The 22937-nt window shown below is 34.8% G+C and overlaps 1 protein-coding gene across 8 annotated transcripts in view; it reads right to left on the reverse strand.

Annotated features, from left to right (window-relative positions):
• The window catches only part of CCDC171 (coiled-coil domain containing 171), a 341254-nt gene that overhangs the window by 106421 nt on the left and 211896 nt on the right, over positions 1–22937 (reverse strand). For all 8 annotated transcript variants that reach the window (XR_009495531.1, XM_003586376.6, XM_059889397.1 and 5 more), the window contains 2 exons: positions 18069–18214; positions 15966–16020 (listed from right to left, as the gene is read on the reverse strand). Coding sequence is in view for 7 of the 8 variants with exons in the window: in XM_003586376.6 (XP_003586424.2) it covers positions 15966–16020; positions 18069–18214 (201 nt within the window). In the remaining variant the exon portion in view is untranslated. The remainder of the gene's footprint in view (positions 1–15965; positions 16021–18068; positions 18215–22937) is intronic.

Genomic DNA, 22937 nt, shown 5'->3' on the forward strand with positions numbered 1-22937 from the left:
TTCTAACCCTAGGGAGTGTCAAATAGTGAGAACTCACACAAAGAAAACCGCTAGAATACAAGACCTGGCATCACCTAACCACCAGTAGCACACTGTGCTACCCATCTAAATACAAACAAACAGAAATACAAAGCCAATCATCATCAGACAGGATTATCACCTCACTCAGCCTTGCCCATCAGAGGAAAAACAAACAAACAAACAAAAAACTCAGCCTAAATCTCACCCTATATGAAGCTTACACAAACCACTGGACCAATCTTGAAGTGAAGTCACACAGTCGTGTCCGACTCTTTGTGACCCCATGGACTGTAGCCTACTACGCTCCTCCATCCATGGGATTTTCCAGGCAAGAGTACTGGAGTGGGTTGCCATTTCCTTCTCCAGAGGATCTTCCCGACCCAGGGATCAAACCCAGGTGTCCGGCATTGTAGGCAGGCGCTTTACCATCTGAGCCACCAGGTAAGTCCCTGGACCAACTTTAGGATGGCAGAAATCAAAAGGAAGAAAGAATTCAACCTTGAAGCCTGGGAAAAGGAGCCTCAAACACAATAACTTAAAAAAAAAATAATGAAAAGGCAGATAAATAGAACACAAATGAAAGAACAAACTAGAAATACAGAAGTCCAAATAAATGAAGAGGAAATAGGCAAACCACCTGAAAAAGAATTCAGAATAATGATAGTAAAGATGATCAAAAACCTTGAAAACAAAATGGAGAAAATGCAAGAATTAACAAAGACCTAGACAAAATAAAGAATAAACATACAAAGAAAAACAACACAATTACTGAAACTAAAAATACTCTAGAAGAAATCAATAGCACAATATCTGAAGCAGAAGAACTAATCACTGAGCTGGAAGATAAAATGGTGGAAAGAAAGTGAAAGTGAAGTCGCTCAGTCGTGTCCAACTCTTTGAACCCCATGGACTGTAGCCTACCATGCTCCTCCCTCCATGGGATTTTCCAGGCATGAATACTGGAGTGGGGTGCCATTGCCTTCTCCAGAGGATCTTCCCAACCCAGGGATTGAACCTGGGTCTCCCACATTATAGGCAGACATTTTACCATCTGAGCCAGCAGGGAAGTCTAAAATGGTGGAAATAACTTCTGAAGAGCAGAATAAAGTAAAAAGAATGAAAAGTACTAAGGACAGTCTCAGAGACTTCTGGGACAATATCAAATGCACCAACATTCAAATTAGAGGGCTCCCAGGAGAAAAAGAAAGGGTATGAGAAAATTTTTGAAGAGATTATAGTTGAAAATTTCCCCAACATGGAAAAGGAAATAGTCAATTAAGTCCAAGAGGCACAAAGAGTCCAATACAGGATAAACCCAAGGAAAAACATGCCACTGCTACTGCTAAGTCACGTCAGTCGTGTCCAACTCTGTGCGACCCCATAGACGGCAGCCCACCAGGCTCCCCCATCCCTGGGATTCTCCAGGCAAGAACACTGGAGTGGGTTGCCATTTCCTTCTCCAATGCATGAAAGTGAAAAGTGAAAGGGAAGTCGCTCAGTCGTGTCTGACTCTTAGCGACCCCATGGACTGCAGCCTTCCAGGCTCCTCCATCCATGGGATTTTCCAGGCAAGAGTACTGGAGTGGGGTGCCATCGCCTTCTCCGAAAACATGCCAAGACACATACTAATCAAGCTAACAAAGACTAAACACAAATGAAGAATATTAAAAGTAGCAAGGTAAAAGCAACAAGTAACATACAAAGGAAACGCCATATGCCTAACAGCTGATCTTTCAGCAGAAACTCTGCAGAAACTCCCTGCCAGAAGGGAATGGCAGGATATATTTAAAGTACTGAAACGGAAAAATCTACAACCAAGATTACTATACCCAGCAAGGATCTCATTCAAAACTGATGCAGAAATAAAAAGCTTTTCAGACTAGCAAAGGTTAAGAGAATTCAGTACCACCAAACCAGCTTTACAACAAATGTTAAACAGACTTAAATAGTCAAGAAACACAGGAGAAGAAAAAAGATCTACAAAATCAAACCCAAACAATTAAGAAAATGGCAATAGGAACATTTGTATCAATAATTACTTTACGTAAATGGATTAAATACTCCAACCAAAAGACACTGACTGGCCGAATGGATACAAAAACAGACCCATATACATGCTGTCTACAAGAAACCCAATTCAGACATAAGGACACATATAGACTGAAAGTGAGAGAAGAGAAAAATATATTCCATGCAAATGGGAAGTAAAAGAAAACTGGAGTATCAATCTTCATATCAGACAAAATAGACCTTAAAATAAAGATTACAAGAGACAAGGAAGGACACTACATAACGATCAAGGGATCAATCCAAGAGGAAGACATAACAATTGTAAATATCTATGCACCCAACATAGGAGTACCTCAATACATAAGACAAACACTAACAGACATAAAAGCAGAAATTGATAGTAACACAATAATAGCAGGAGACTTTAACACCCCACTCATACCAATGGACAGATCATCAAAACAGAAGATTAATAAGGAAACACAAGTCTTAAATGATACATTAGATGAGATGGATCTCAGTGATATCTTCAGGACATTCCATCCAAATGCAGAAGAATATACCTTCTTCTCAAGTGCATATGGAACATTCTCCAGGATAGACCACATCTTGGGTCACAAATCAAACCTCAGTAAATTTAAGACAATTTAAATCATATCAAGCATCTTCTCTGACTACAATGCTATGAGACTAGATATCAACTGCAAGAAAAAACACTGTAAGAAACACAAATACATGGAGATTAAACAACACAATTCTAAATAACCAGCAGGTTACTGAGAAAATTAAAAGGGAAATAAAAAAATTTCTAGAAGCAAACAACAATGAAAACACAACAACTCAAAACCTTTAGGATGCAGCAAAAGCAGTTCTAAGAGGGAAGTTTATAGCAATACAATCCTACCTTAAGAAACAAGAAAAACATCGAATAGACAACCTAACTTTACACCTAAAACAACGGGTAAAAGAAGAACAACAACAACAACAAAAAAAAAAACCCTCAAAATTAGTAGAAGGAAAGAAATCATAAAGATCCAAGCAGAAATAAATGAAAAAGAAATGAAAAGAAACAATAGTAAAGATTAATAAACTAAAAGCTGGTTCTTTGAGAAGATAAGCAAAATTGACAAACCTTTAGCCAGACTCATCAAGAATAAAAGAGAAAAGAATCAAATCAACAAAATTAGAAATAAAAAAGGAGGGGTTACAATAGATAATGCAGAAATACAAAGGATTATAAGAGACTATTATAAACAACTATTTGGCAATAAAATGGATAACCTGGAAGAAATGGACAGATTCTTAGATAAGTTCAATATTCCAAGACTGAGCCAGGAAGAAATAGGAATTATGAGCAACCTAATTACAAGCACTGAGATTGAAGCTATGATCAAAAAATCTCCCAAAAAACAAAAGCCCAGAACCAGATGGCTTCACAGGAGAATTCTATCAAACATTTAGAGAAGAGCTAAAGCCTATCCTTCTAAAACTCTTTCAAAACACTGCAGGGGAAGGAACACTTCCAAACTCATTCTACGAGGCCATCATCACCCTGTTACCAAAACCAGACAAAGACAACACAAAAAAATAAAACTACAGGCCAATATCACTGATGAACATAGATGCAAAAATCCTCAACAAAATTTTAGCAAACAGGATTCAGCAACATATCAAAAAGCTCATACACTATGATCAAGTTGGCTTTACTGCAGAAATGCAAGGATTCTTCAATATATGGAAATCAATCAATGTGATACACCATAATAACAAACTGAAAGATAAAAACCATATGATAATCTCAATAGATGCAGAAAAAGCCTTTGACAAAATTCAGCACCCATTTATGATTAAAACTCTTCAAAAAATGGGCATAGAAGGAACCTACCTCAAGATATTTAAGGCCATAAATGATAAGCCTACAGCAAACATTATTCTCAATGGTGAAAAACTGCAAGCATTCCCCCTAAGATCAGCAACAAGACAAGGGTGTCCACTTTCACCATGACTATTCAACATAGTTCGAGAAGTCCTAGTTACAGCAAGCAGGGAAGAAAAGAAAATAAAGGAATCCAGATTGGAACAGATGAAGTAAAGCTCTCATTGTCTGCAGATAACATGATACTGTAAATAGAAAACCCTAAAGATAGTATCAGAAAATTACTAGAGCTAATCAGTGAACTTAGCGAAGTAGCAGGATACAAAATCAATATACAGAAATCACTTGCATTTCTATATACTAACAATGAAAAATCAGAGAAATTAAAGAAACAATCCCATTCACGATTGCAACAAAAAGAATTACGTATCTAGGAATAAACTTACCTAAGGAGACAAAAGAACTATACACAGGAAATTATAAGACACTAATGAAAGAAATAAAAGATGACATAAACAGATGGAGAGATATTCCATTATCCTGGGTAGGAAGAATCAATATTGTGAAAATGACTATACTACCTAATTTAATCTACAGATTCAATGAGATCCCTATCAAATTACCAATGGCTATTTTCACAGAACTAGAACAAAAAATTTGACAATTTATATGGAAACACAAAAGACCCCCGAATAGCCAAAGCAGTATTGAGAAAGAGGAATGGAGCTGGAGGAATCAAGCTTCCTGACTTCAGATTATACTACAAAGCTACAGTCATCAAGACAGTATGATACTGGCACAAAAACAGAAATACAGACCCATGGAACAAGATAGAAAGCCCAGAAATAAACTCATGCACCTACTGGTACCTTATTTTTGACAAAGGAGGCAAGAATATACAATGGGGCAAAGACAGCCTCTTCAATAAATGATGCTGGGAAAACTGGACAGCTACATGTAAAAGAATGGAATTAGAACACTTCCTAACACCATACACAAAGATAAACTCAAAATGGATGAAAGACCTAAATGGAAGACCAGAAACTGTAAAACCCTTAGAGGAAAACATAGGCAGAACACTTGATGACATAAATCAAAGCAAGATCCTCTATGGCCCACCTCCTAGAGTAGTGGAAATAAAAACAAAAGTAAACAAGTGGGACCTGATTAAACTTAAAAGCTTTCACACAGCAAAGGAAACAATAAGCAAGGTGAAAAGACAACCCTCAGAATGGGAGAAAATAAGAGCAAATGAAAACCTGACAAAGGATTAATTTCCAAAATATTCAAGCAGCTCATACAACTCAATGCCAGAAAAACAAACAACCCAATCAAAAAGTGGGAAAAAGACCTAAACTGCCATTTCTCCAAAGAAGACATACAGATGGCTAACACATGAAAAGATGCTCAACATCGCTCATTAACAGAGAAATGCAAATCAAAATCACAAGGAGATATCACCTCACACTGGTCAGAATGGCCATCATCAAAAAGTCTACAAACAATAAATGCTGGAGAGGGTGTGGAGAAAAGGAAATGCTCTTGAATTCTTGGTGGGAATGTAAATTGATACAGCCACTAGGGAAGATGGTATGGAGATTCCTTAAAAAACTAGGAATAAAACCACCATATGACTCAACAATCCCACTCCTAGGCACATAACCTGAGGAAACCAGGGTTGAAAAAGACTCATGTATCCCACTGTTCATTGCAGCACTATTACAATAGCTAGAACATGGAAGCAACCTAGATGTCCATCAATAGATGAATGGATAAAGAAGTTGTGGTACATATACACAATGGAATATTACTCAGCCATAAAAAGGAAGGCATTTGAGTCAGTTCTGATGAGGTGGATGAACCTAGAACCTATTATACAGAGTGAAGTGAGTCAGAAGAGAAAGATAAATATCATATTCTAACGCATATATATGGAATCTATAAAAATGGTACTGAAGAATTCATTTGCAGGGCAGCAATGGAGAAACAGACATAGAGAATAGACTTATGGACATGGGGAGAGGGGAGGAAAGGGTAGGATGTATGGAAAGAGTAACATGGAAACTTACATTACCATATGTAAAACAGATACCAACAGGAATTTGCTGTATGGCTCAGGAAACTCAAACAGGGGATCTGTATCAACCTAGAGGGGTGGAATGGGGAGGGAGATGGGAGAAAGGTTCAAACGGGAGGGGATATATGTATAACTATGGCTGATTCATGGTGAGTTTTGACAGAAAACAATAAAATTCTGTATAGCAATTATCCTTCAATAAAAAAATTAATTAAAAAGAAAAAAAATAAGGCATTTGTAGGACTCAGATATTACAAGGAGACAATCATTAGGACTCAACTATTATTTATAGTAAATATTGTGTTTTAGGGCTTCTTTGATATCTCAGTTGGTAAAGGATCCATGTGCAATGCAAGAGACCAGGTTCGATTCTTGGGTTCGGAAGATTCTCTGAAGAAGGGATATGCTACCCACTCTAGTATTCTTGGGCTTCCCTTGTGACTCAGGTGGTAAAGAATCTGCCCACAATTCAGGAGAACTGGGTTCAATCCCTGGGTTAGGAAGATCCCCTGGAGAAGGTAGAAGCTACATACTCCAGTATTCTGGTCTAAAGAATTTGATGGATAAGATTTTATTATACAAGCAGATCCAAGAGTGTCATCATCAAAAAAAAAAAAATTCTTGTGACTCCCGAGTCACTGGTCTAGTCTCATTTCAGCCTTATAACTTTACAGGATTTATAGATTCAAGGTATTGTAAAGTCTTTTGAGGTTTCTGAATTGTGACTTCCTCTTTTATCTTTTAGCCATTTTATTCAAAAGGCATCTGACACTGCTCATAAAAGTTCAAAGGTAATTTTACAGTTCACAGTACACTGTGATCATATATAGGAAACACTTTAGTTAATCCTTCCAAACTTGAAGGACTCAAGCAATCTCTAAAAGCTTCAAGAATTCAGCCATTCTGCTAATTCAATAACAATTTTAAAAAGACTACAAAAAATGTTCAGTTCTTGCCCACATTCCAAAACTACTGTAAACTTACTTTCACCCCCACCTATAGTAAACCAAGATATCTTTCTGTTAGTATCCAATAAATACTAACAGAACTAAATTTTCTCATACCTAACCCTAAATAATCCAGACACTATCCTATCCATGGGCTTCCCTGGTGGCTCAGATGGTAAAGATCTGCTTATAGTGCTATTCTATCCATCTAGTCTTCACTCTATCCTGAAACTTAATTTAATACAATTGTTGTACTCTCCTTCTTTTCCTCACAATAGAAATATTTAACCATGGTTGGAGAGCTCTTAATTTTTTTAAATTTTCAATTCATGAGAGGATATATTATCCATAATATTAAAAGCCTACTGGTAAAATTATTAGGAAAATAAAAGTACAGCATATCAGCAAGAAATTCTAGCAAAAATGTCAGAGTCAGATCAGATCAGTTGCTCAGTCATGTCCGACTCTTTGCGACCCACGAATCGCAGCATGCCAAGCCTCCCTGTCCATCACCAACTCCCAGAGTTCACTCAGACTCACGTCCATCGAGTCAGTGATGCCATCCAGCCATCTCATCCTCTGTCGTCCCCTTCTCCTCTTGCCCCCAATCCCTCCCAGCATCAGAGTCTTTTCCAATGAGTCAACTCTTCGCATGAGGTGGCCAAAGTACTGGAGTTTCAGCTTTAGCATCATTCCTTCCAAAGAAATCCCAGGGCTGATCTCCTTCAGAATGGACTGGTTGGATCTCCTTGCAGTCTAAGGGACTCTAAAGAGTCTTCTCCAATACCACACTTCAAAAGCATCAATTCTTCGGCGCTCAGCTTTCTTCACAGTCCAACTCTCACATCCATACATGACCACAGGAAAAACCATAGCCTTGACTAGACGGACTTTTGTTGGCAAAGTAATGTCTCTGCTTTTGAATATGCTATCTAGGTTGGTCATACTACTTCCAAGGAGTAAGCGTCTTTTAATTTCATGGCTGCAGTCACCACCTGCAGTGATTTTGGAGCCCAGAAAAATAAAGTCTGACACTGCTTCCCCATCTATTTCCCATGAAGTGATGGGACTGGATGCCATGATCTTCGTTTTCTGAATGTTGAGCTGTAAGCCAACTTTTTCACTCTCCTCTTTCACTTTCATCAAGAGGCTTTTGAGTTCCTCTTCACTTTCTGCCATAAGGGTGGTGTCATCTGCATATCTGAGGTGACTGATATTTCTCCTGGCAATCTTGATTCCAGTTTGTGTTTCTTCCAGTCCAGCGTTTCTCATGATGTACTCTGCATGTAAGTTAAATAAACAGGGTGATAATACACAGCCTTGACGAACTCCTTTTCCTATTTGGAACCAGTCTGTTGTTCCATGTCAGAGTGGAGAACCCCAAAAGCCAGTGCCTCCACAAGGCAGTGAATAAACTGGGGAAATGCGTCAGAATCAACTTTTTCAGACCTCTGAAAACTAACTGAAAGTTTACTGTAGCCAGGAAAAATCTTAATCAAGAAAAAGCACCTGAATCTTGATATTTAAGGAAGTCACTAAGCAAACAAAAGCTAAGCAGCACAAACAAACATGTGGGCCACAGTGGGAGGGGGATTTGAGTTCCAGAGTCGTCATCTGTAATATTCCCCGATGACTCAGCAGTAAAGAATCAACCTGCAATGCAGGAGATGAGAGTTTGGTTCCTCAGTGCGAAGAACTCCTGGAGGAGGAAATGGCAACCCACTTCAGTATTCTTGTCTGAAAAATCCCATGGACAGAAGAGCCTGATGGGCTGAAATCCAAAGGGCTGCAAACAGTCAGACAAGACTGAGCAAATAAGCATCATCACACAAATATTCAAAATACCCACTTTTCAACAAAAAACTATAAAGTATGCAAGAAAGTAAAGTATGGCCCATACATAATAAAAACAGAAATTAATAGGAACTGTTCCTGGGGGAGTCTAGATATTGGATTTATCATACAAAGACTTTAAATCAATTATTTCAAATGTGCTTTAAAACGTTAAAGGAAACCATGTACAAAGAACCAAAGGAAAACCATGAGAGTAACTTCTTCAAAACTGAGAAATATAAATAGATATGAAGTATAAAAAGGAATAGAAATTTTGGAGTTGACATATTCAAAATGCTGGAAAAAAATGAACTATCAATCAAAAATTCTATATCCAACAAAAATATTCTCCCAAAATTTAAGGAGAAAGTAGCCATTTCAAGACAAACAAAAAGCTGAGAGTGTTCTTTACCACCAGCACTGCCCAGAAGAAAGGTTAAAGGGAGTCCCTCAGCCTGAAATGAAAGGACATTAGACTGTAATTCAAATCGACAGGCAGAAATTAAGAATATCAGTAAAGGAAACTGCATATGTAAATATAAAAGTCTGTATTCATCTATTTTTGACTTATAACTACTTTTTCCTATATGATTTAAAAGATAACAACATAAAACAATAATTATAAACCACTGCAAACCATACAGAATTAACTTAAAACAGCAAAAAGGTATTTGGAAAATGTCTAAATGTTTTGGAAATTAAATAACTCACTCTTATAATGCAGGGATCTCAAATCTGGTGCTCTGTGACAAGCTTGAGGGCTAGAATGGAGTGGGAGGTGGAAGGGAGGTTCAAAGGGAGGGGACATATGTATACCTATGGCCGATTCACGCTTATACATGGCAGAAACCAACACAATATTGTAAAGCAAGTATCCTCCAAATAAAAATAAATAAATTTTTTTAAATAACATAAAGGATGAAGGAAGGTGAAGAAAAAAACACTTTTAAACAATGAATAAGTCAAGAAAGAAATCACAGGAAAATTATAAAATATTAATACTTTAATATAAACAAAAACACAACATAACCAAACTTATGGGAAGCAGTGACAGTAGTGCTCACATAGAAATTTATAGCTTAAATGCCTACATTAAAAAAAGAAGAACGATCTCAAATCAATAATCCAAGCTTCTATCTAAGGAAAGTGGAAAAAGAAGAACAAACTAAACCCAAAGCAAACAAAAGGGAGGAAATAATAAAGATTTGAGCAGAGATAAATACAGTAGAGAACAGAAAAATAATAGAGCAAGTCAAGAAAATCAAATCAGTTCCTTGAAGAGATCAACAAAATTGACAAACCTTAATTAGACTCACCAAGAAAAGAAAGATTAATAAATTACTAAAATTAGGAATAAAAATAGAACATTACAACTGACTTGGAGAAATAAACAATTCTAAGAAAACAAACAACTTTGTGTCAATGAATTAGATAACCTAGATGAAAAAGACAAATTCCTAGAAACACAAGAACTATCCAAACTGACTCAAAAAGAAAACTTGTATAGATCTATCACAAGGGAAACGCAAGAGAATTCCAGAAAAACATCTACTTCTGCTTTATTGATTATGCAGGTCAAGAAGCAATAGTTAGAATCGGACATGGAACAACAGACTGGTTCAAAATTGGGAAAGGAGTATGTCAAGGCTGTATATTGTCACCCCGCTTATTCAACTTTTATCAATAACCTCAGACATGCAGATGACACCACCCTTATGGCAGAAAGTGAAGAAGAACTAAAGAGCATCTTAAAAGTGAAAGAGGAGAGTGAAAATGCTGGCTTAAAACTCAACATTCAAAAAATAAAGATCATGGCACCCGGTCCCATCACTTCATGGCAAATAGATGGGGAAACAGTGGAAACAGTGGCTGACTTTATTTTTCTGGGCTCCAAAATCACCGGAGATGGTGACTGCAGCCATGAAATTAAAAGATGCTTGCTCCTTGGAAGAAAAGTTATGACCAACCTAGACAGCATATTAAAAAGAAGAGATATTACCTTGCCAACAAAGGTCCATCTAGTCAAAACTATGGTTTTTCCAGTAGTCATGTATGCATGTGAGAGTTGGACTATAAAGAAAGCTGAGCGCCCAAGAATTGATGCTTTTGAACTGTGGTGTCGGAGAAGGTTCTTGAGAGTCCCTTGGACAGCAAGGAGATCCAACCAGTCAATCCTAAAGGAAATCAGTCCTGATTTTCATTGTAAGGACTAATGCTGAAGCTGAAACTCCAATATTTTGGCCACCTGATGGGAAGAACTGACTCAATGGAAAAGACCCTGATGCTGGGAAAGATTGAAGGCAGGAGGAGAAGGGGACGAGAGAGGATGAGATAGTTGGATGGCATCACTGACTCGATGGACATGAGTTTGAGCAAGCTCTGGGAGTTGGTGATGGACAGGGAAGCCTGGCGTGCTGCAGTCCTTGGATCACAGAGTCACACACGACTGAGCAACTAAACTGAACTGATTACAAGGAAAGAGACTGAATCAGTAATCAAAAAACTTTCAACAAAGAAAATCACCAGACCAGATAACTTTATGGGTAAATTCTGCCAAAAGTTTAAACAATTAACACCAAACTTTTTTAAACTCTTCCAAAAAATTGAAGTGGAGAGGCTACATCTTAACTCATTCTGTGAGGCCAGTATTACACTGAAACCAAAGTCAGACAATGATATGGGAAAACTACAGACCAACAATCCTTACGATTACAGATGCAAAAATCCTCAAAAAATGCTACGAAGCCAAATGTAGCAGTAGTCAAATGATTATACTCTACATAATGAAGTGGTATTTACACCAGAAATGCAAAGGTGATTTAGCATATGTAAGCCAATCTATATAGTACACAACATTAATAGAATGAAGGTTGCAAGTAAAAATGATTATCTAATTTGAGGTAGAAAGAGCCTTTTGCAAAAATAACAACACTTTCATAATAAGAAAACTTTAAAAAACTAAGAACAGAAAAATGTTTCCTCACTCTCATGCAGGACATTTATGAAAAAAATTGATATAACATCATATTTAATGATGCAAAACCAAAAGCTTTCCCTATAAGATCAGGAACAACACACAAGGAGGTCCGCTGTCATCACATTATCTTATGTCTAGGACTGCAAGTTATAGCCAGACAATTAGATTTAAAAAAAGAAAGAAAGAAAAGGAGTAGGGAGGAAAGGAAAAGAAGAAAAGGAGAAAGAACACCCAAATTAGAAAGAAGTAAGTAAAACTATCTTTTATTTATAGAAATCATAATCTTATATATAGAAAATCCTAAAGAATCCACACAAAAAATTATTTGAGCTAATAAATTCAACAAAGTTGCAGTATACAAGACCAATACACAAAATCTATATTTCCATACGCTAGCAATTAAGAACCAAGAAATGAAATTTAAAAGTAATTTCATTTACAACAGCATTTCAATGGATAAAATAATGAGGAATAAATTCAAACAAGGGGCAAAACTTGTACACTGAAAACTATAAAACATTGTTGAAAGACATTAGAGATTTAAATAAATAGGAAGACATCTCATGTCAGGAATTGCAAGACTTAAGACAGCAATTCTCCCCAAATTTGATCTAGTAAATCTAATGGAATCACTACTAAAATTCCAACTGTCTTCTTCAGGCTGGATGGGGTAGGGGAGGCAGTTTGGGGGAGAATGGATACATGTACATGTATGGCTGGGTACCTTCACCTGAAACTATCACAATATTGTTCATCAGTTATACCTCAATACAAAATAAAAAGTTAAAAAATTTTTTTAATTGAAAAATGATCCTAAAATTTATATGGAATTACATGGCACCCTGAAAAGTCAAATCAATCTTGAGAAAATAATAAAGTTGGAAGACTCACATTTCTAGATTTCAAATTTTACTGCAAAGCTACAGTGATCAAAACAGCATGGCCATGATATAAAGATGAATATGAATATCAATGGAATAGAATTGAGATTTCAGGAATAAACTTATTCATCTGTTTAAAATGATTTTCACAAAGAGTACTAAGATTACTGAATGGTGGGAAAGAACGGTCTTTTTAATACATGGGGTGTTGGGATAATTGGACATCCATGGAAAAAAATGAAGCTGGATCCTTGCATCACACCATATATAAAAATTAACTCAGTATGGAACAAAGACCTAAATATAAGAGTTAAGACTATAAAACTCTTTGAAGTAAACTTGGGGAAAATCTTCACAACCTTGGAAATGGCAATGCATTCTTAGATATGAGACCAAACGTGATCAACAAAAGAAAAAAAGTGGACTTCAAAGTTAAAAACTTTTGTTCATCAAAGGACACTGACAAAAGAGTAAAAAGACAACAGCAGAGTAGGATAAGGGGATATAGGAGTGACTGTTTACTGGTACTGGGTTTCTTTTGGGGATGATAAAAATACTCTGGAGTTAGATACTTGGGATTGTTGAATAGCATTGTAAATATATTGAAGGCCACTGAATTGTACATTTTAAAATGGTTTAGTGATTTCTTTTAATGTTCAATAGTTATGGTTTTTCCAAAATACAAAAAGTAGTTCAGAATTCAACTAAACAGAAAAGTGTGTGCATTAAAAAATGCACCTCATGAAAAGTTATAATAATTTTGTATATCTTTGTCCTAATTTTCTTAACCCCAATAACTTGAAATTAGTCCAAAAAGGTTTCCTAATAAAAAGTTAGCTTCTGGTCTACATTTAAAACAGTCATAAATTAAATATATTTAAATTCAATCAAAATAAAATTTCTATTTCTTTGAAAAAATATATGCTTTTAAATAAGAATGACAGGCCTTCTTTTTTTAATACTAGTATCAGTCCCAAATAGGGCTTTAAAAATAATAAACAGTCAACTGCTGTGTGTAATACAGTTTTAGGATTTGAAAAGTTGAATGTATCAAATTTAAAAATGAACAAATACCATAAAAGTAATAGCTTCTCCTAAAAACAGTTATGTTTAGTTTAAGTTATTTAAAGTACAAGAAAATAATTTCTACATGAAAGTTCTTTTTACTTGATTCTTGTGTTAGAAGTTAGTATTAAAATTCAATTCAGCAGGTTAAAAATTATTTTTATTCCAGAAAACTTGGTGCATACCTTGAAAGCATATGTGCTTTAAAAATCTGAATAGCTATATTATTTGACTATGTACAGTAAACTGTGTCAAACAGCTTGGATGTAACCACAATCATTTTTACTGCACAACGGGATAGCCCAAACCCTCCTTCTGTACTACTCTTAGTTTCTCCAAGAAATAAAAGGCACTAGACAGTCCACAGTGGCCAGAAAATAAACTTGCAAGCTCTGGCCTGAAGACAGATGGGCTGTACCTCCCTGAGAACTTCAGAGGGGACCCACTGGGTCTCTTCCTTATCACCCATTTGTTCTCACCCACACTTTGTAGAAAAGAGAATTAGTCCAATAATCAATTAGCCTTTCCTAAAATTTCATGTCAAGCTTGAAAAGTAATTATAATTTAAAAATCACTATACATACAGAAATTTGCAAAATAACTATTACATCTAAAGGGGGGGAAAGCCATATAGAAAAACTCCAGTGTTTGTAGGCCAATTCTACAGACCTCTTTCTTTCTATTCGATGTTAAAAGAACTGCAAATGAAGAACTCTATGATTATAACTGTTCTGTTGCAATCAGTCTCTGTCATACTTAAATGATATATTTTGCCATTCTCACAACAAAAGGGTAAGGTACGACATTTAGATTTCACACTGATGATGGGTTTTGTCTGATGTCAAAGTCCACGCCCAAGACAGCTGCTATCCAACATTATTTTCCTCTGTTTGAGGAGATGACAAACAATTGAATTTCAAAGGCATTAACTGGTATAGAAAGGTATGCCATGTACATGACATAATTTATTTTTCCCATCCAAAGTCTCACCATATACTGAAAAAACAAAAAAATCTAACCAAAATGTCTTTTTTCCTACAAACCTAAATTTCAGATTTCTAGTATATTTGGACTTGATGTGACCGTATTTAAACTACACTGACAGGCTAAATATTTTAAACAGGAAGGAGGAGAATTCATAGTTTCAAATATTACTTAAAATAACACACAGAAATTTTAAAAATCAGATTTTTTTTTTCAGAATGCTTTTGGTGAGTTACTTTTAGCTAGTCACTTACAATATCAAAGAATACAGATGCCCAGTGTTTTTAAGATGTTAAAATGTATTAAATATTGGTTGGTTAATGTTATTTATTATTTCCTTAACAAGATTAGTTTATAGGAGATTTTAAGTGATTTAAAACTGTATTATATAAAAAATTTGATTCAAAAATTATTCTAAATATGATTCATTCATAAACTCCATATATCTTAAAAGTACTCGGTACTTATATTTCTAACAAATTACCTGTTAAACAATAACAGAAACACATAAATAACGTTTCTCTACTTTTAAATAAGGGGTTTCCCTGGTGGCTCAGTGGTAAAGTGCCTAACTACCAAGAAGATAAATTACAACTTGGAAAATATCATTGCCTAGGTTAAGGTAGATGAGTACTACCAAATACAATATATGATGTCTCTCTCTCTCTCTCTCTCTCTATATATATATGTATATGTATATAGGATAGTAGGTTTAAGAGTGCTGAGAGGGACGATGCGCTAAGTCACTTCAGTCATGTCCGACTCTTGGCAGCCCCATGGACTATATAGGTCACCAGGCTCCTCTGTCCATGGAATTTCCCAGGCAACAATACTGGAGAGGTTGCCATTTCCTCCTCCAGGGGATCTTCCTGATCCAGGGATCAAACCGGTGTTTCTCATATCTCCTGTATTGGCACACAGGTTCTTTACCACTAGCACCACTTGGGACAGTGTGTTCAAACATTTTATCATTATAAGACATGATGATATCTTAATCGCCTCTAGTTCAGTGAGTAAAGACCACAAACAACTCAAGTGCAATTATACTAGTTTGGAGAAACCACTATTTTCATAGTTTTATCAAGTACATAAAGTGAATTCTGAAAAAAGTTATGCAATATAGCATTGTCCAATACAAATTTTCAGTCATTTGAAAGGATCCTTTTGTTAACTTATTTTTAAAGAAAGCTACAAAATGAATCAAAGTACTTTGTAGTTAATATTGATAAAAGTAATGACCAGGAGAACCGTATCATAATACAAGCTGAACAATATTGAAGAAAAATTATAGTACCTTATGAAGCATATTTTCCACTGTTCTCATATGATTAGCAACACATTCTTTGTCTCTAGAAACAAAATAAAGATTAGGTATTAGTAAAACCCAAACCCTACTGTAACTGTCATTTATTTTAGGGTTAAGTCACTGTCACTGGAAAATAAGGGTTGGTTTTCATTGGACTCCTTCTAAAAGTGTGAAACCTAACCATACTCACTGGTGTGTTTTCACATTTAACTTTTATTTTCAGTTATATTGCCTGCCATAAATTAGAGGTGAGAAAAACCATATGAATATCTTCAAAGTTAAAAAAAAGAGTGAAAAAAAAAGAAAAAAGAAATCATGATTACATAATTGATATACAGTGTGTTGAAAAGGTTAAACTTGCACTCTTTTAGCTTCTAAATGAAAAAGACTTTAGAAATATTAGTGGTGGATATAAATGGCCATACTATGCACAATAATATTTTCCCTATGACAGGTTTTTTGTGCTATAATAATTACACAAAAACCCTTTATGGCCTTGACCAGAAATATGCAAATTTACTATTCTCTTCTCTAGCCCTGTATATTAAATTTAGCTTTTATGATGAAATTAAAAGTTTAGATGGAAATGCTGAAGACAAAATTTTAATGGTGAATTACAAATTAAAAACTGTAAACAATGTATTAGCTCTCCAAATTTCAAATTAGCTTTTTTAGTGTTATTAAGAATATGTGCCCATGGTCACAGATCTCAGACACGACAAATTCCTGAATTACCAGTAGTACTGTGAAGATGCAATATGAATCTAGAGGTTTTATAATCTTGTTTTCATTAATCTCAGAATTTTCAATGCTCTAAGACATACTAAAAATTACCTATGCTAAGATTCTCATTTGACACGAGAAAACCAACTGAAAAATGACAGCAAAAAACTGATTCAGTCAGACTTACGTTTTTAAAAAATGACAATTTCATATACCCAATATGGGTAGCACAGTGTTATAGAGCTTTACAATTATTCAAATATGTATTGGTGGGTATTCAAACATGCCAATATTGTGGCACTGTGTAAACTCATTTTTTTCATTATGTGTGAGCAATATCCCAAGCCAACTGACAAAGCTGTGGATATCCTAGGATTGCAAACTGCTTGTTTTGTGATTTAGTTTATAGACTACATTCATATTTTCATGGGTAGAGTTTGTCTCCAGACATTTTTAAGTTGTATTTATATATTTTTAAATACACACACACACACACACACACATATGTATACATGTGTGTTGTGTACTTGCAAGTACAGGAATCAAGAATTCCAAATTTAGAAACAGTAAGTGTATTAAAATTAGATGTTTCTTTAATCCATAAATAGATTTTCTTTAAGCCATGCAGTTTGTAAAAAGGGTTGTCTTAAAGTACTCCATGAAATTTGATGTGGGGAACAAATAAAAATACCCAAGAGAACTGTTCAATTTGAACTTCACAGTGTATGTCAACTTGATTACCTGGTAAAACGAAAAACACTCCTATCACATTGACATAGTTGCCCACTCTGAAACCTGCCTATTTTTCTCTATTTAACATATTTGAATATACAACCATAAAATTAAAAGAAGTTTCCATGATCAGTATGCTTTTATTGCACTTTAAAAATGCTATAATACACATGTTGGTTATATACTAACATTTCTTTATGAAAATATGATTTGCAATATTAGAATATCATAATATATGCAGAAGCAAATTTGGAAGGCAATGGGACAGAAAGGGTTGAGAAATATGTAATACAGAAACTATTCAAAACTTTAGAATAAAGTGTCTTATAGATTAAGAGTCATATGTTAATGAAAACCTGGTTTCAAACAAGTTAACACTACAACAGAGCCTAAAACACACAACATCAGCGGTTATATAGAAACTTATTCTTTTCTAAGGTTTCTCAATAAAATATACATTTAGTATGTTGAGTTAAGAGTTTTCTCTTTTTGAGGATATATCAGAGAATTTCAAAGAGAGACAGCTGTACTTTTGTTTTCTAACACTGTATTATCCAGGGCTAAAACCCAGAGCATGAAAGTAAGAATTGATCTTTTGTCTGTTTTAAGTGATCTCCCCAAGGTCCAAATGCTCACTTGGCTGCCATGCGGAGGGCACTCTCTGCATCATGGATGTTCTCCTCCAGTCGACGCTTGTCCTGCTCCAGCTGGGTAAGATGTCTATTGAGCTGACGCAGAGATTGATCTTTTCTTCTCAGCTCCATCTTTGCCTCGGAGAGACTCTGCAAGCAGACAGAAAACAGAGTTACTTGTCAGCCCCGATAATTAACTTCAATTTATGCCATAGGCTATTAAACAAAGAAGGATACAGACTGACTGAGAAGTAGACTTGGGTCATTACACATCAAGGTTTAACAAATTTTTGGCAAAAATTTTACATACGTGCTAAACAGAAATGATACAAGTGAGAAGATTCTGAAAAATGTTTAGCTGCAAAATACAACTCTTTTATTTTTTAAAATACTACAAGGAGAATACATCCTTTTCTTGGTAAAAATATCTGATTATTAAAAACCTCAGGTTACATTTTCCTTTAATGACAAAAAATAAAGATCTCAATGGAAAGTGCACATGAAATTTAGAATCTGTGCAAGAACTATCATATGGCCAAAGTGTGTGTGTGACTGAGAGGAAGGTGGATTAGGATACCAATTAAGAGAATGGGAACCCAAGATTTAAAAGCATCACTGCTATCTTTAAAAATATATCTGTAACAGATTGCTATATACATGTCGGTGAAAAAACAAGCTGGACTCCAAAATAAAATTCACTCATTTCCCATTAAAAAAAACTCTCATATCAGAGATAACACAAACCTGATCAACATTTCAACAGAGAGCTATAAATAATACTTGCATTTGTTATTATAAAAACAGTCCATAAATATTTTCCTACTCAGAGAAGTACAAAATTTGTTGATTGATGTTTGTTTTGCTATGTGCTTTAATCTGAAATATTCACTTAGCACAAGTTTCAAGATACAAGAGTACAACTTCATCTTGGAACTAAGGCTAAAGGTTTTAGAAACTTGTAAGTTAAAGGACCATTTTCTTATTTTAAATTCTAGGATGTAAAATAATATAGGGATCAGAGGATCTCTTAGCACTGAAAATCTGCTCATTTCTCTGTCTATGAGATATCTAGAATATGAGTTTATCAACCAATTTTTCAATTAAGTTTGTTGGACACTGAGCTATATAATTGATTGTATACACATATTTTTGCTTTTTTCTAAGAGTTTAGCCACATATTAACATTCATAACCATGCTTCAAATACCCAGTAAAGAACAACCGAAATGCAGTAATTTCATGTTTAAAACTCTTCTAATAGTATTATTTTAATGCACTCACAATAAAATAAAAAACTCAAGCTGCCTGCATGGGGCTAAAACAATTAATTCACTCTATAAACACTGTGAATTGAAAGCAAAACCAATAAGGTATTTTTAAACGCTAAAAAAAAATTTTAATTCAATATTTTACTTTTCAAACAGTCAAGCTGCATGCTATCAGACAAATACAAGTCAAAAACTAAAAATAAGCAAACTATGATTACTTTTTAGACATTACGTTTTATTTAAAATCTTTAGTAGTAACAGATCTTCAAGAATATCCCACTTTGGAAGTAGTCACTGATTCGAGCCAACTTTAAAAAGACAACAAAAAAGAAATTTGAAAAGCTGTGCTAAACCTACTTAGTCTGTGCCAATGTTAAGATATTTAAAGGCACTGAAGTATCATGAGATTTCTTTCTTTAAAAAAATAAAATCCAGTTGAGTCCTTTTAAAGTCAATATTTCTGACATCTTTCAGGTAATTAAAAAAATGCTATTTTTCAGATGTGAAGATAAAATTAATGATCTACCACCAGTTACACATAAAGCTTGAGTTCTTTTTCCAACGGAAATAATAGAATGTGCCAATCCATTCAAATTCTCTTGCTCAGTAATTCTTATGACTAGAGGTGTATATTTGTGAGGGACGTTCAGGATATTGATTCCAGTCTCATCCAGAGTGAAGCTCACTGGTCCAATCTAAGGGAACCCATGACCTTAAAATCACTATAAAACCACACTTGACTTTTCAGCAATTCTATGATACCCTTCCAAAGAAGCTATAACTCATGGAATTAGAATCTCCACTGTATATCTAAATCTACCAGCTTGCATCAGCTTTCACCTCCTTCTCTCAGGTGCAAGGTCAGGGAGCCACCAAAGTCTCCTAAAGCTCACCCTGCGTCAGAGGTACAGCTGAATACTTTACTCTAAGACTAAACCTACAGACAACAAACAAAAAATGGCAGAAATAAAGTGGTATGAATCATACTTCTTTAGTGTAAAAATGAAGAGAGAATGGTTTTTGAAGAACGAATAATCATTTATATAACCTATGGACACAGAAGTCTCATTTTAAAGAGCTGAGGAACATCACAATGCAGTTAATACGTCTTTTTACTGATATCCACATTATTGTCTTTGATGGCAAAAGTAGAATCCTTAAAAACCCTAACACTGAGCTTTTAAAAAAGAAAAACATATGTATATGTGTGCATATATATATATATATGACATACACATATGTATTTACACCATTTATAAAATATATTATAGATACATATAAAGTTTGAAGTTCAGCTTTTCTTTACTCCTGTTCAGATTTATCTAATTAAAACCCATGATAAACTTCACAGACTCTAATATTTCCAACCGAAGGACTCAAACCAAGAAGGTGTGCCTCTGGGCAGCAAGGCAACAATGATAAGCAGCAGGTTAGCCACTAATTTCTCTACCGGGTAGATTGTGAAAGTGTGATGTTCTGATATCCAAGAAACTGTTCAGGAGAGAATAGGATAAATCAAGTTTAATAACTCTGCTCCTAATTGTTCCCCCAATGCTCAACTCTAATTACTTGGAGAACTCTCCTGACTGTCACCTGATATTAAGTTGTTGGAGGCTGAGCCTGGAACAGCAAGATAATCAATAAACATTTAGTGGGGAGAAGAATGAAGATCCTGTTAAGCAGTGGGAACCTGCAGCACCCAAAGCCCTTCTGCTCATGAGAAAACCTATGGGACAACCATCGTGATTGCGAAGCAATAATCCAAAGCACTGTTTTTAGGCCTTGAGGCCTTTAGGCAACAGTACATTTGAGGAAAAGAGGTTAACACGGTCACCCTAATTACAGCCCACTTTCACATACTTCATATATAAGCGAAGACAAGCCAATTAGGTAGAAAGGAAGATAAGGGAAGTTTTATTTGTATACTAATTAAACCCCTGATGAAATTAAAGGAAAAACATACAGCTCTGTAATTGTGTCTGAGAAAGGTCACTTCAGGTTCAGTTATCAGAACAGCACAGCCTTGAGATATTTCACTTAATCCACAATACAGCCCTCATTTTGTACTCAGGTCTTAATATTTACCAAAAAAAAAAAAGAAAAATTCAAAGCCTGATACTGCATTTATCTTTAAACTGTGTTGTGAACAATTTTAGCTATTAGAAAGTTAATGCTAAATATAACGGAAGTTTAAAAGGAAAAATATCACCTAGACAAGAACCAATGCCACAATATTATTTATCAAACATTCTGAGTTTTCACTTTAAATCCAAAGTGTTTTAAAACAACTATTTACAACAGAATCCCAAGCTGACTGTATTTTAGAAGCTATTCTGCAATATATTTGTTGTATTTCTTTTAAGATAATGATGTCATTGCTCACGTATACCTCTCATAGTCCAGAGGGAAAAGCCAATGCTTTCACTAGAATACTATTATAAGATATTTTTACATCTAGTTATTTTCCTAAGATGGTCATGAAAAGCAATGTATCACTAATGAAATATGGCAGGGTAGTATGGATACCAACCAAGTAGTTAAGTATAGAGAAAGCTTAGGGGTAGAATATATGAGAGAGGTGAATATTAAAATACCGACATGTTTTTTAAATGTCTGTTTTCTTATCTACAGTTCCTGAAGTTTCTATAATCAAAGTGTTACCACTGAATAAGAACACAAATCATTTTCTTAAGTCATACATAATTTCATACTTACTTCTAAAGTTATAAACATTTATTACACTTAACAATTTTTAAAAAATTAATTGTGAATATAAATTGAAATTCTATTACTTTGCACCTATGAAAACATTTTACAGTGGAATGTTTAATAACATCTTTATTGAGATATAATTCACAAGCCACATAATTCACACTTTTAAAGTGCAAAATTAAGTGGGTTTTAGGATATTAACAAAGTTGTGCAACCATCACCAATGGAGGTCTTTTTTGAAGAGAAGTTCTTTAAAAAAAAAAAAAACTTATCAAAACAATAGGGCAATATAGTATATCTCATTACCTCACAGCTAGCTCTAATTTTAAATGACACAAGATATACAGAGTTTAAATTTTGTTCAGTAAAAGTTTCAAAAGTATAAAATTTATAACATGAATTCCCTGAATTAGAATACTTGATTAATAAATGTGGTATTTAGTACCAAAGTTAGTTACCTGAAAGAATGTACAAAAATCTCCAACTATTATTCCTGGATGTTAAGGGAAGCATCTAACATAGCTCTTTCTCATAAGTACACTACTGTACCTACCGCCTTAGACCATTACGCCAGCTATGAAGACCAAGCCCCAGGAGATTTCACTTTCATAGATTTTCTTTTGTCTAATGGGAAATATCTATGGATCCACATTTCTACAGACTAAAAGCTAATGGCTTTTTCAATTTGGTAGAAAAGTTAGTCATACAAAATGTAAGACCAGACAACAACACAAGTGTAAAAAAGAACAAAGCTACATTTCCTAGGTTAAGAAAAGAACATCTGTAACATCTTTTTCTAAAATTGTACTACGGTCCCACTGTAATTTTGGAATAAACATTCCTAGACTGTGATGAGTTAGGTAAAACATCTCAAGGCATTAAAACTCATGTTGG

This window comes from Bos taurus, chromosome 8, assembly GCF_002263795.3.
Source record: "Bos taurus isolate L1 Dominette 01449 registration number 42190680 breed Hereford chromosome 8, ARS-UCD2.0, whole genome shotgun sequence".
Classification (NCBI taxonomy): domain Eukaryota; kingdom Metazoa; phylum Chordata; class Mammalia; order Artiodactyla; family Bovidae; genus Bos; species Bos taurus.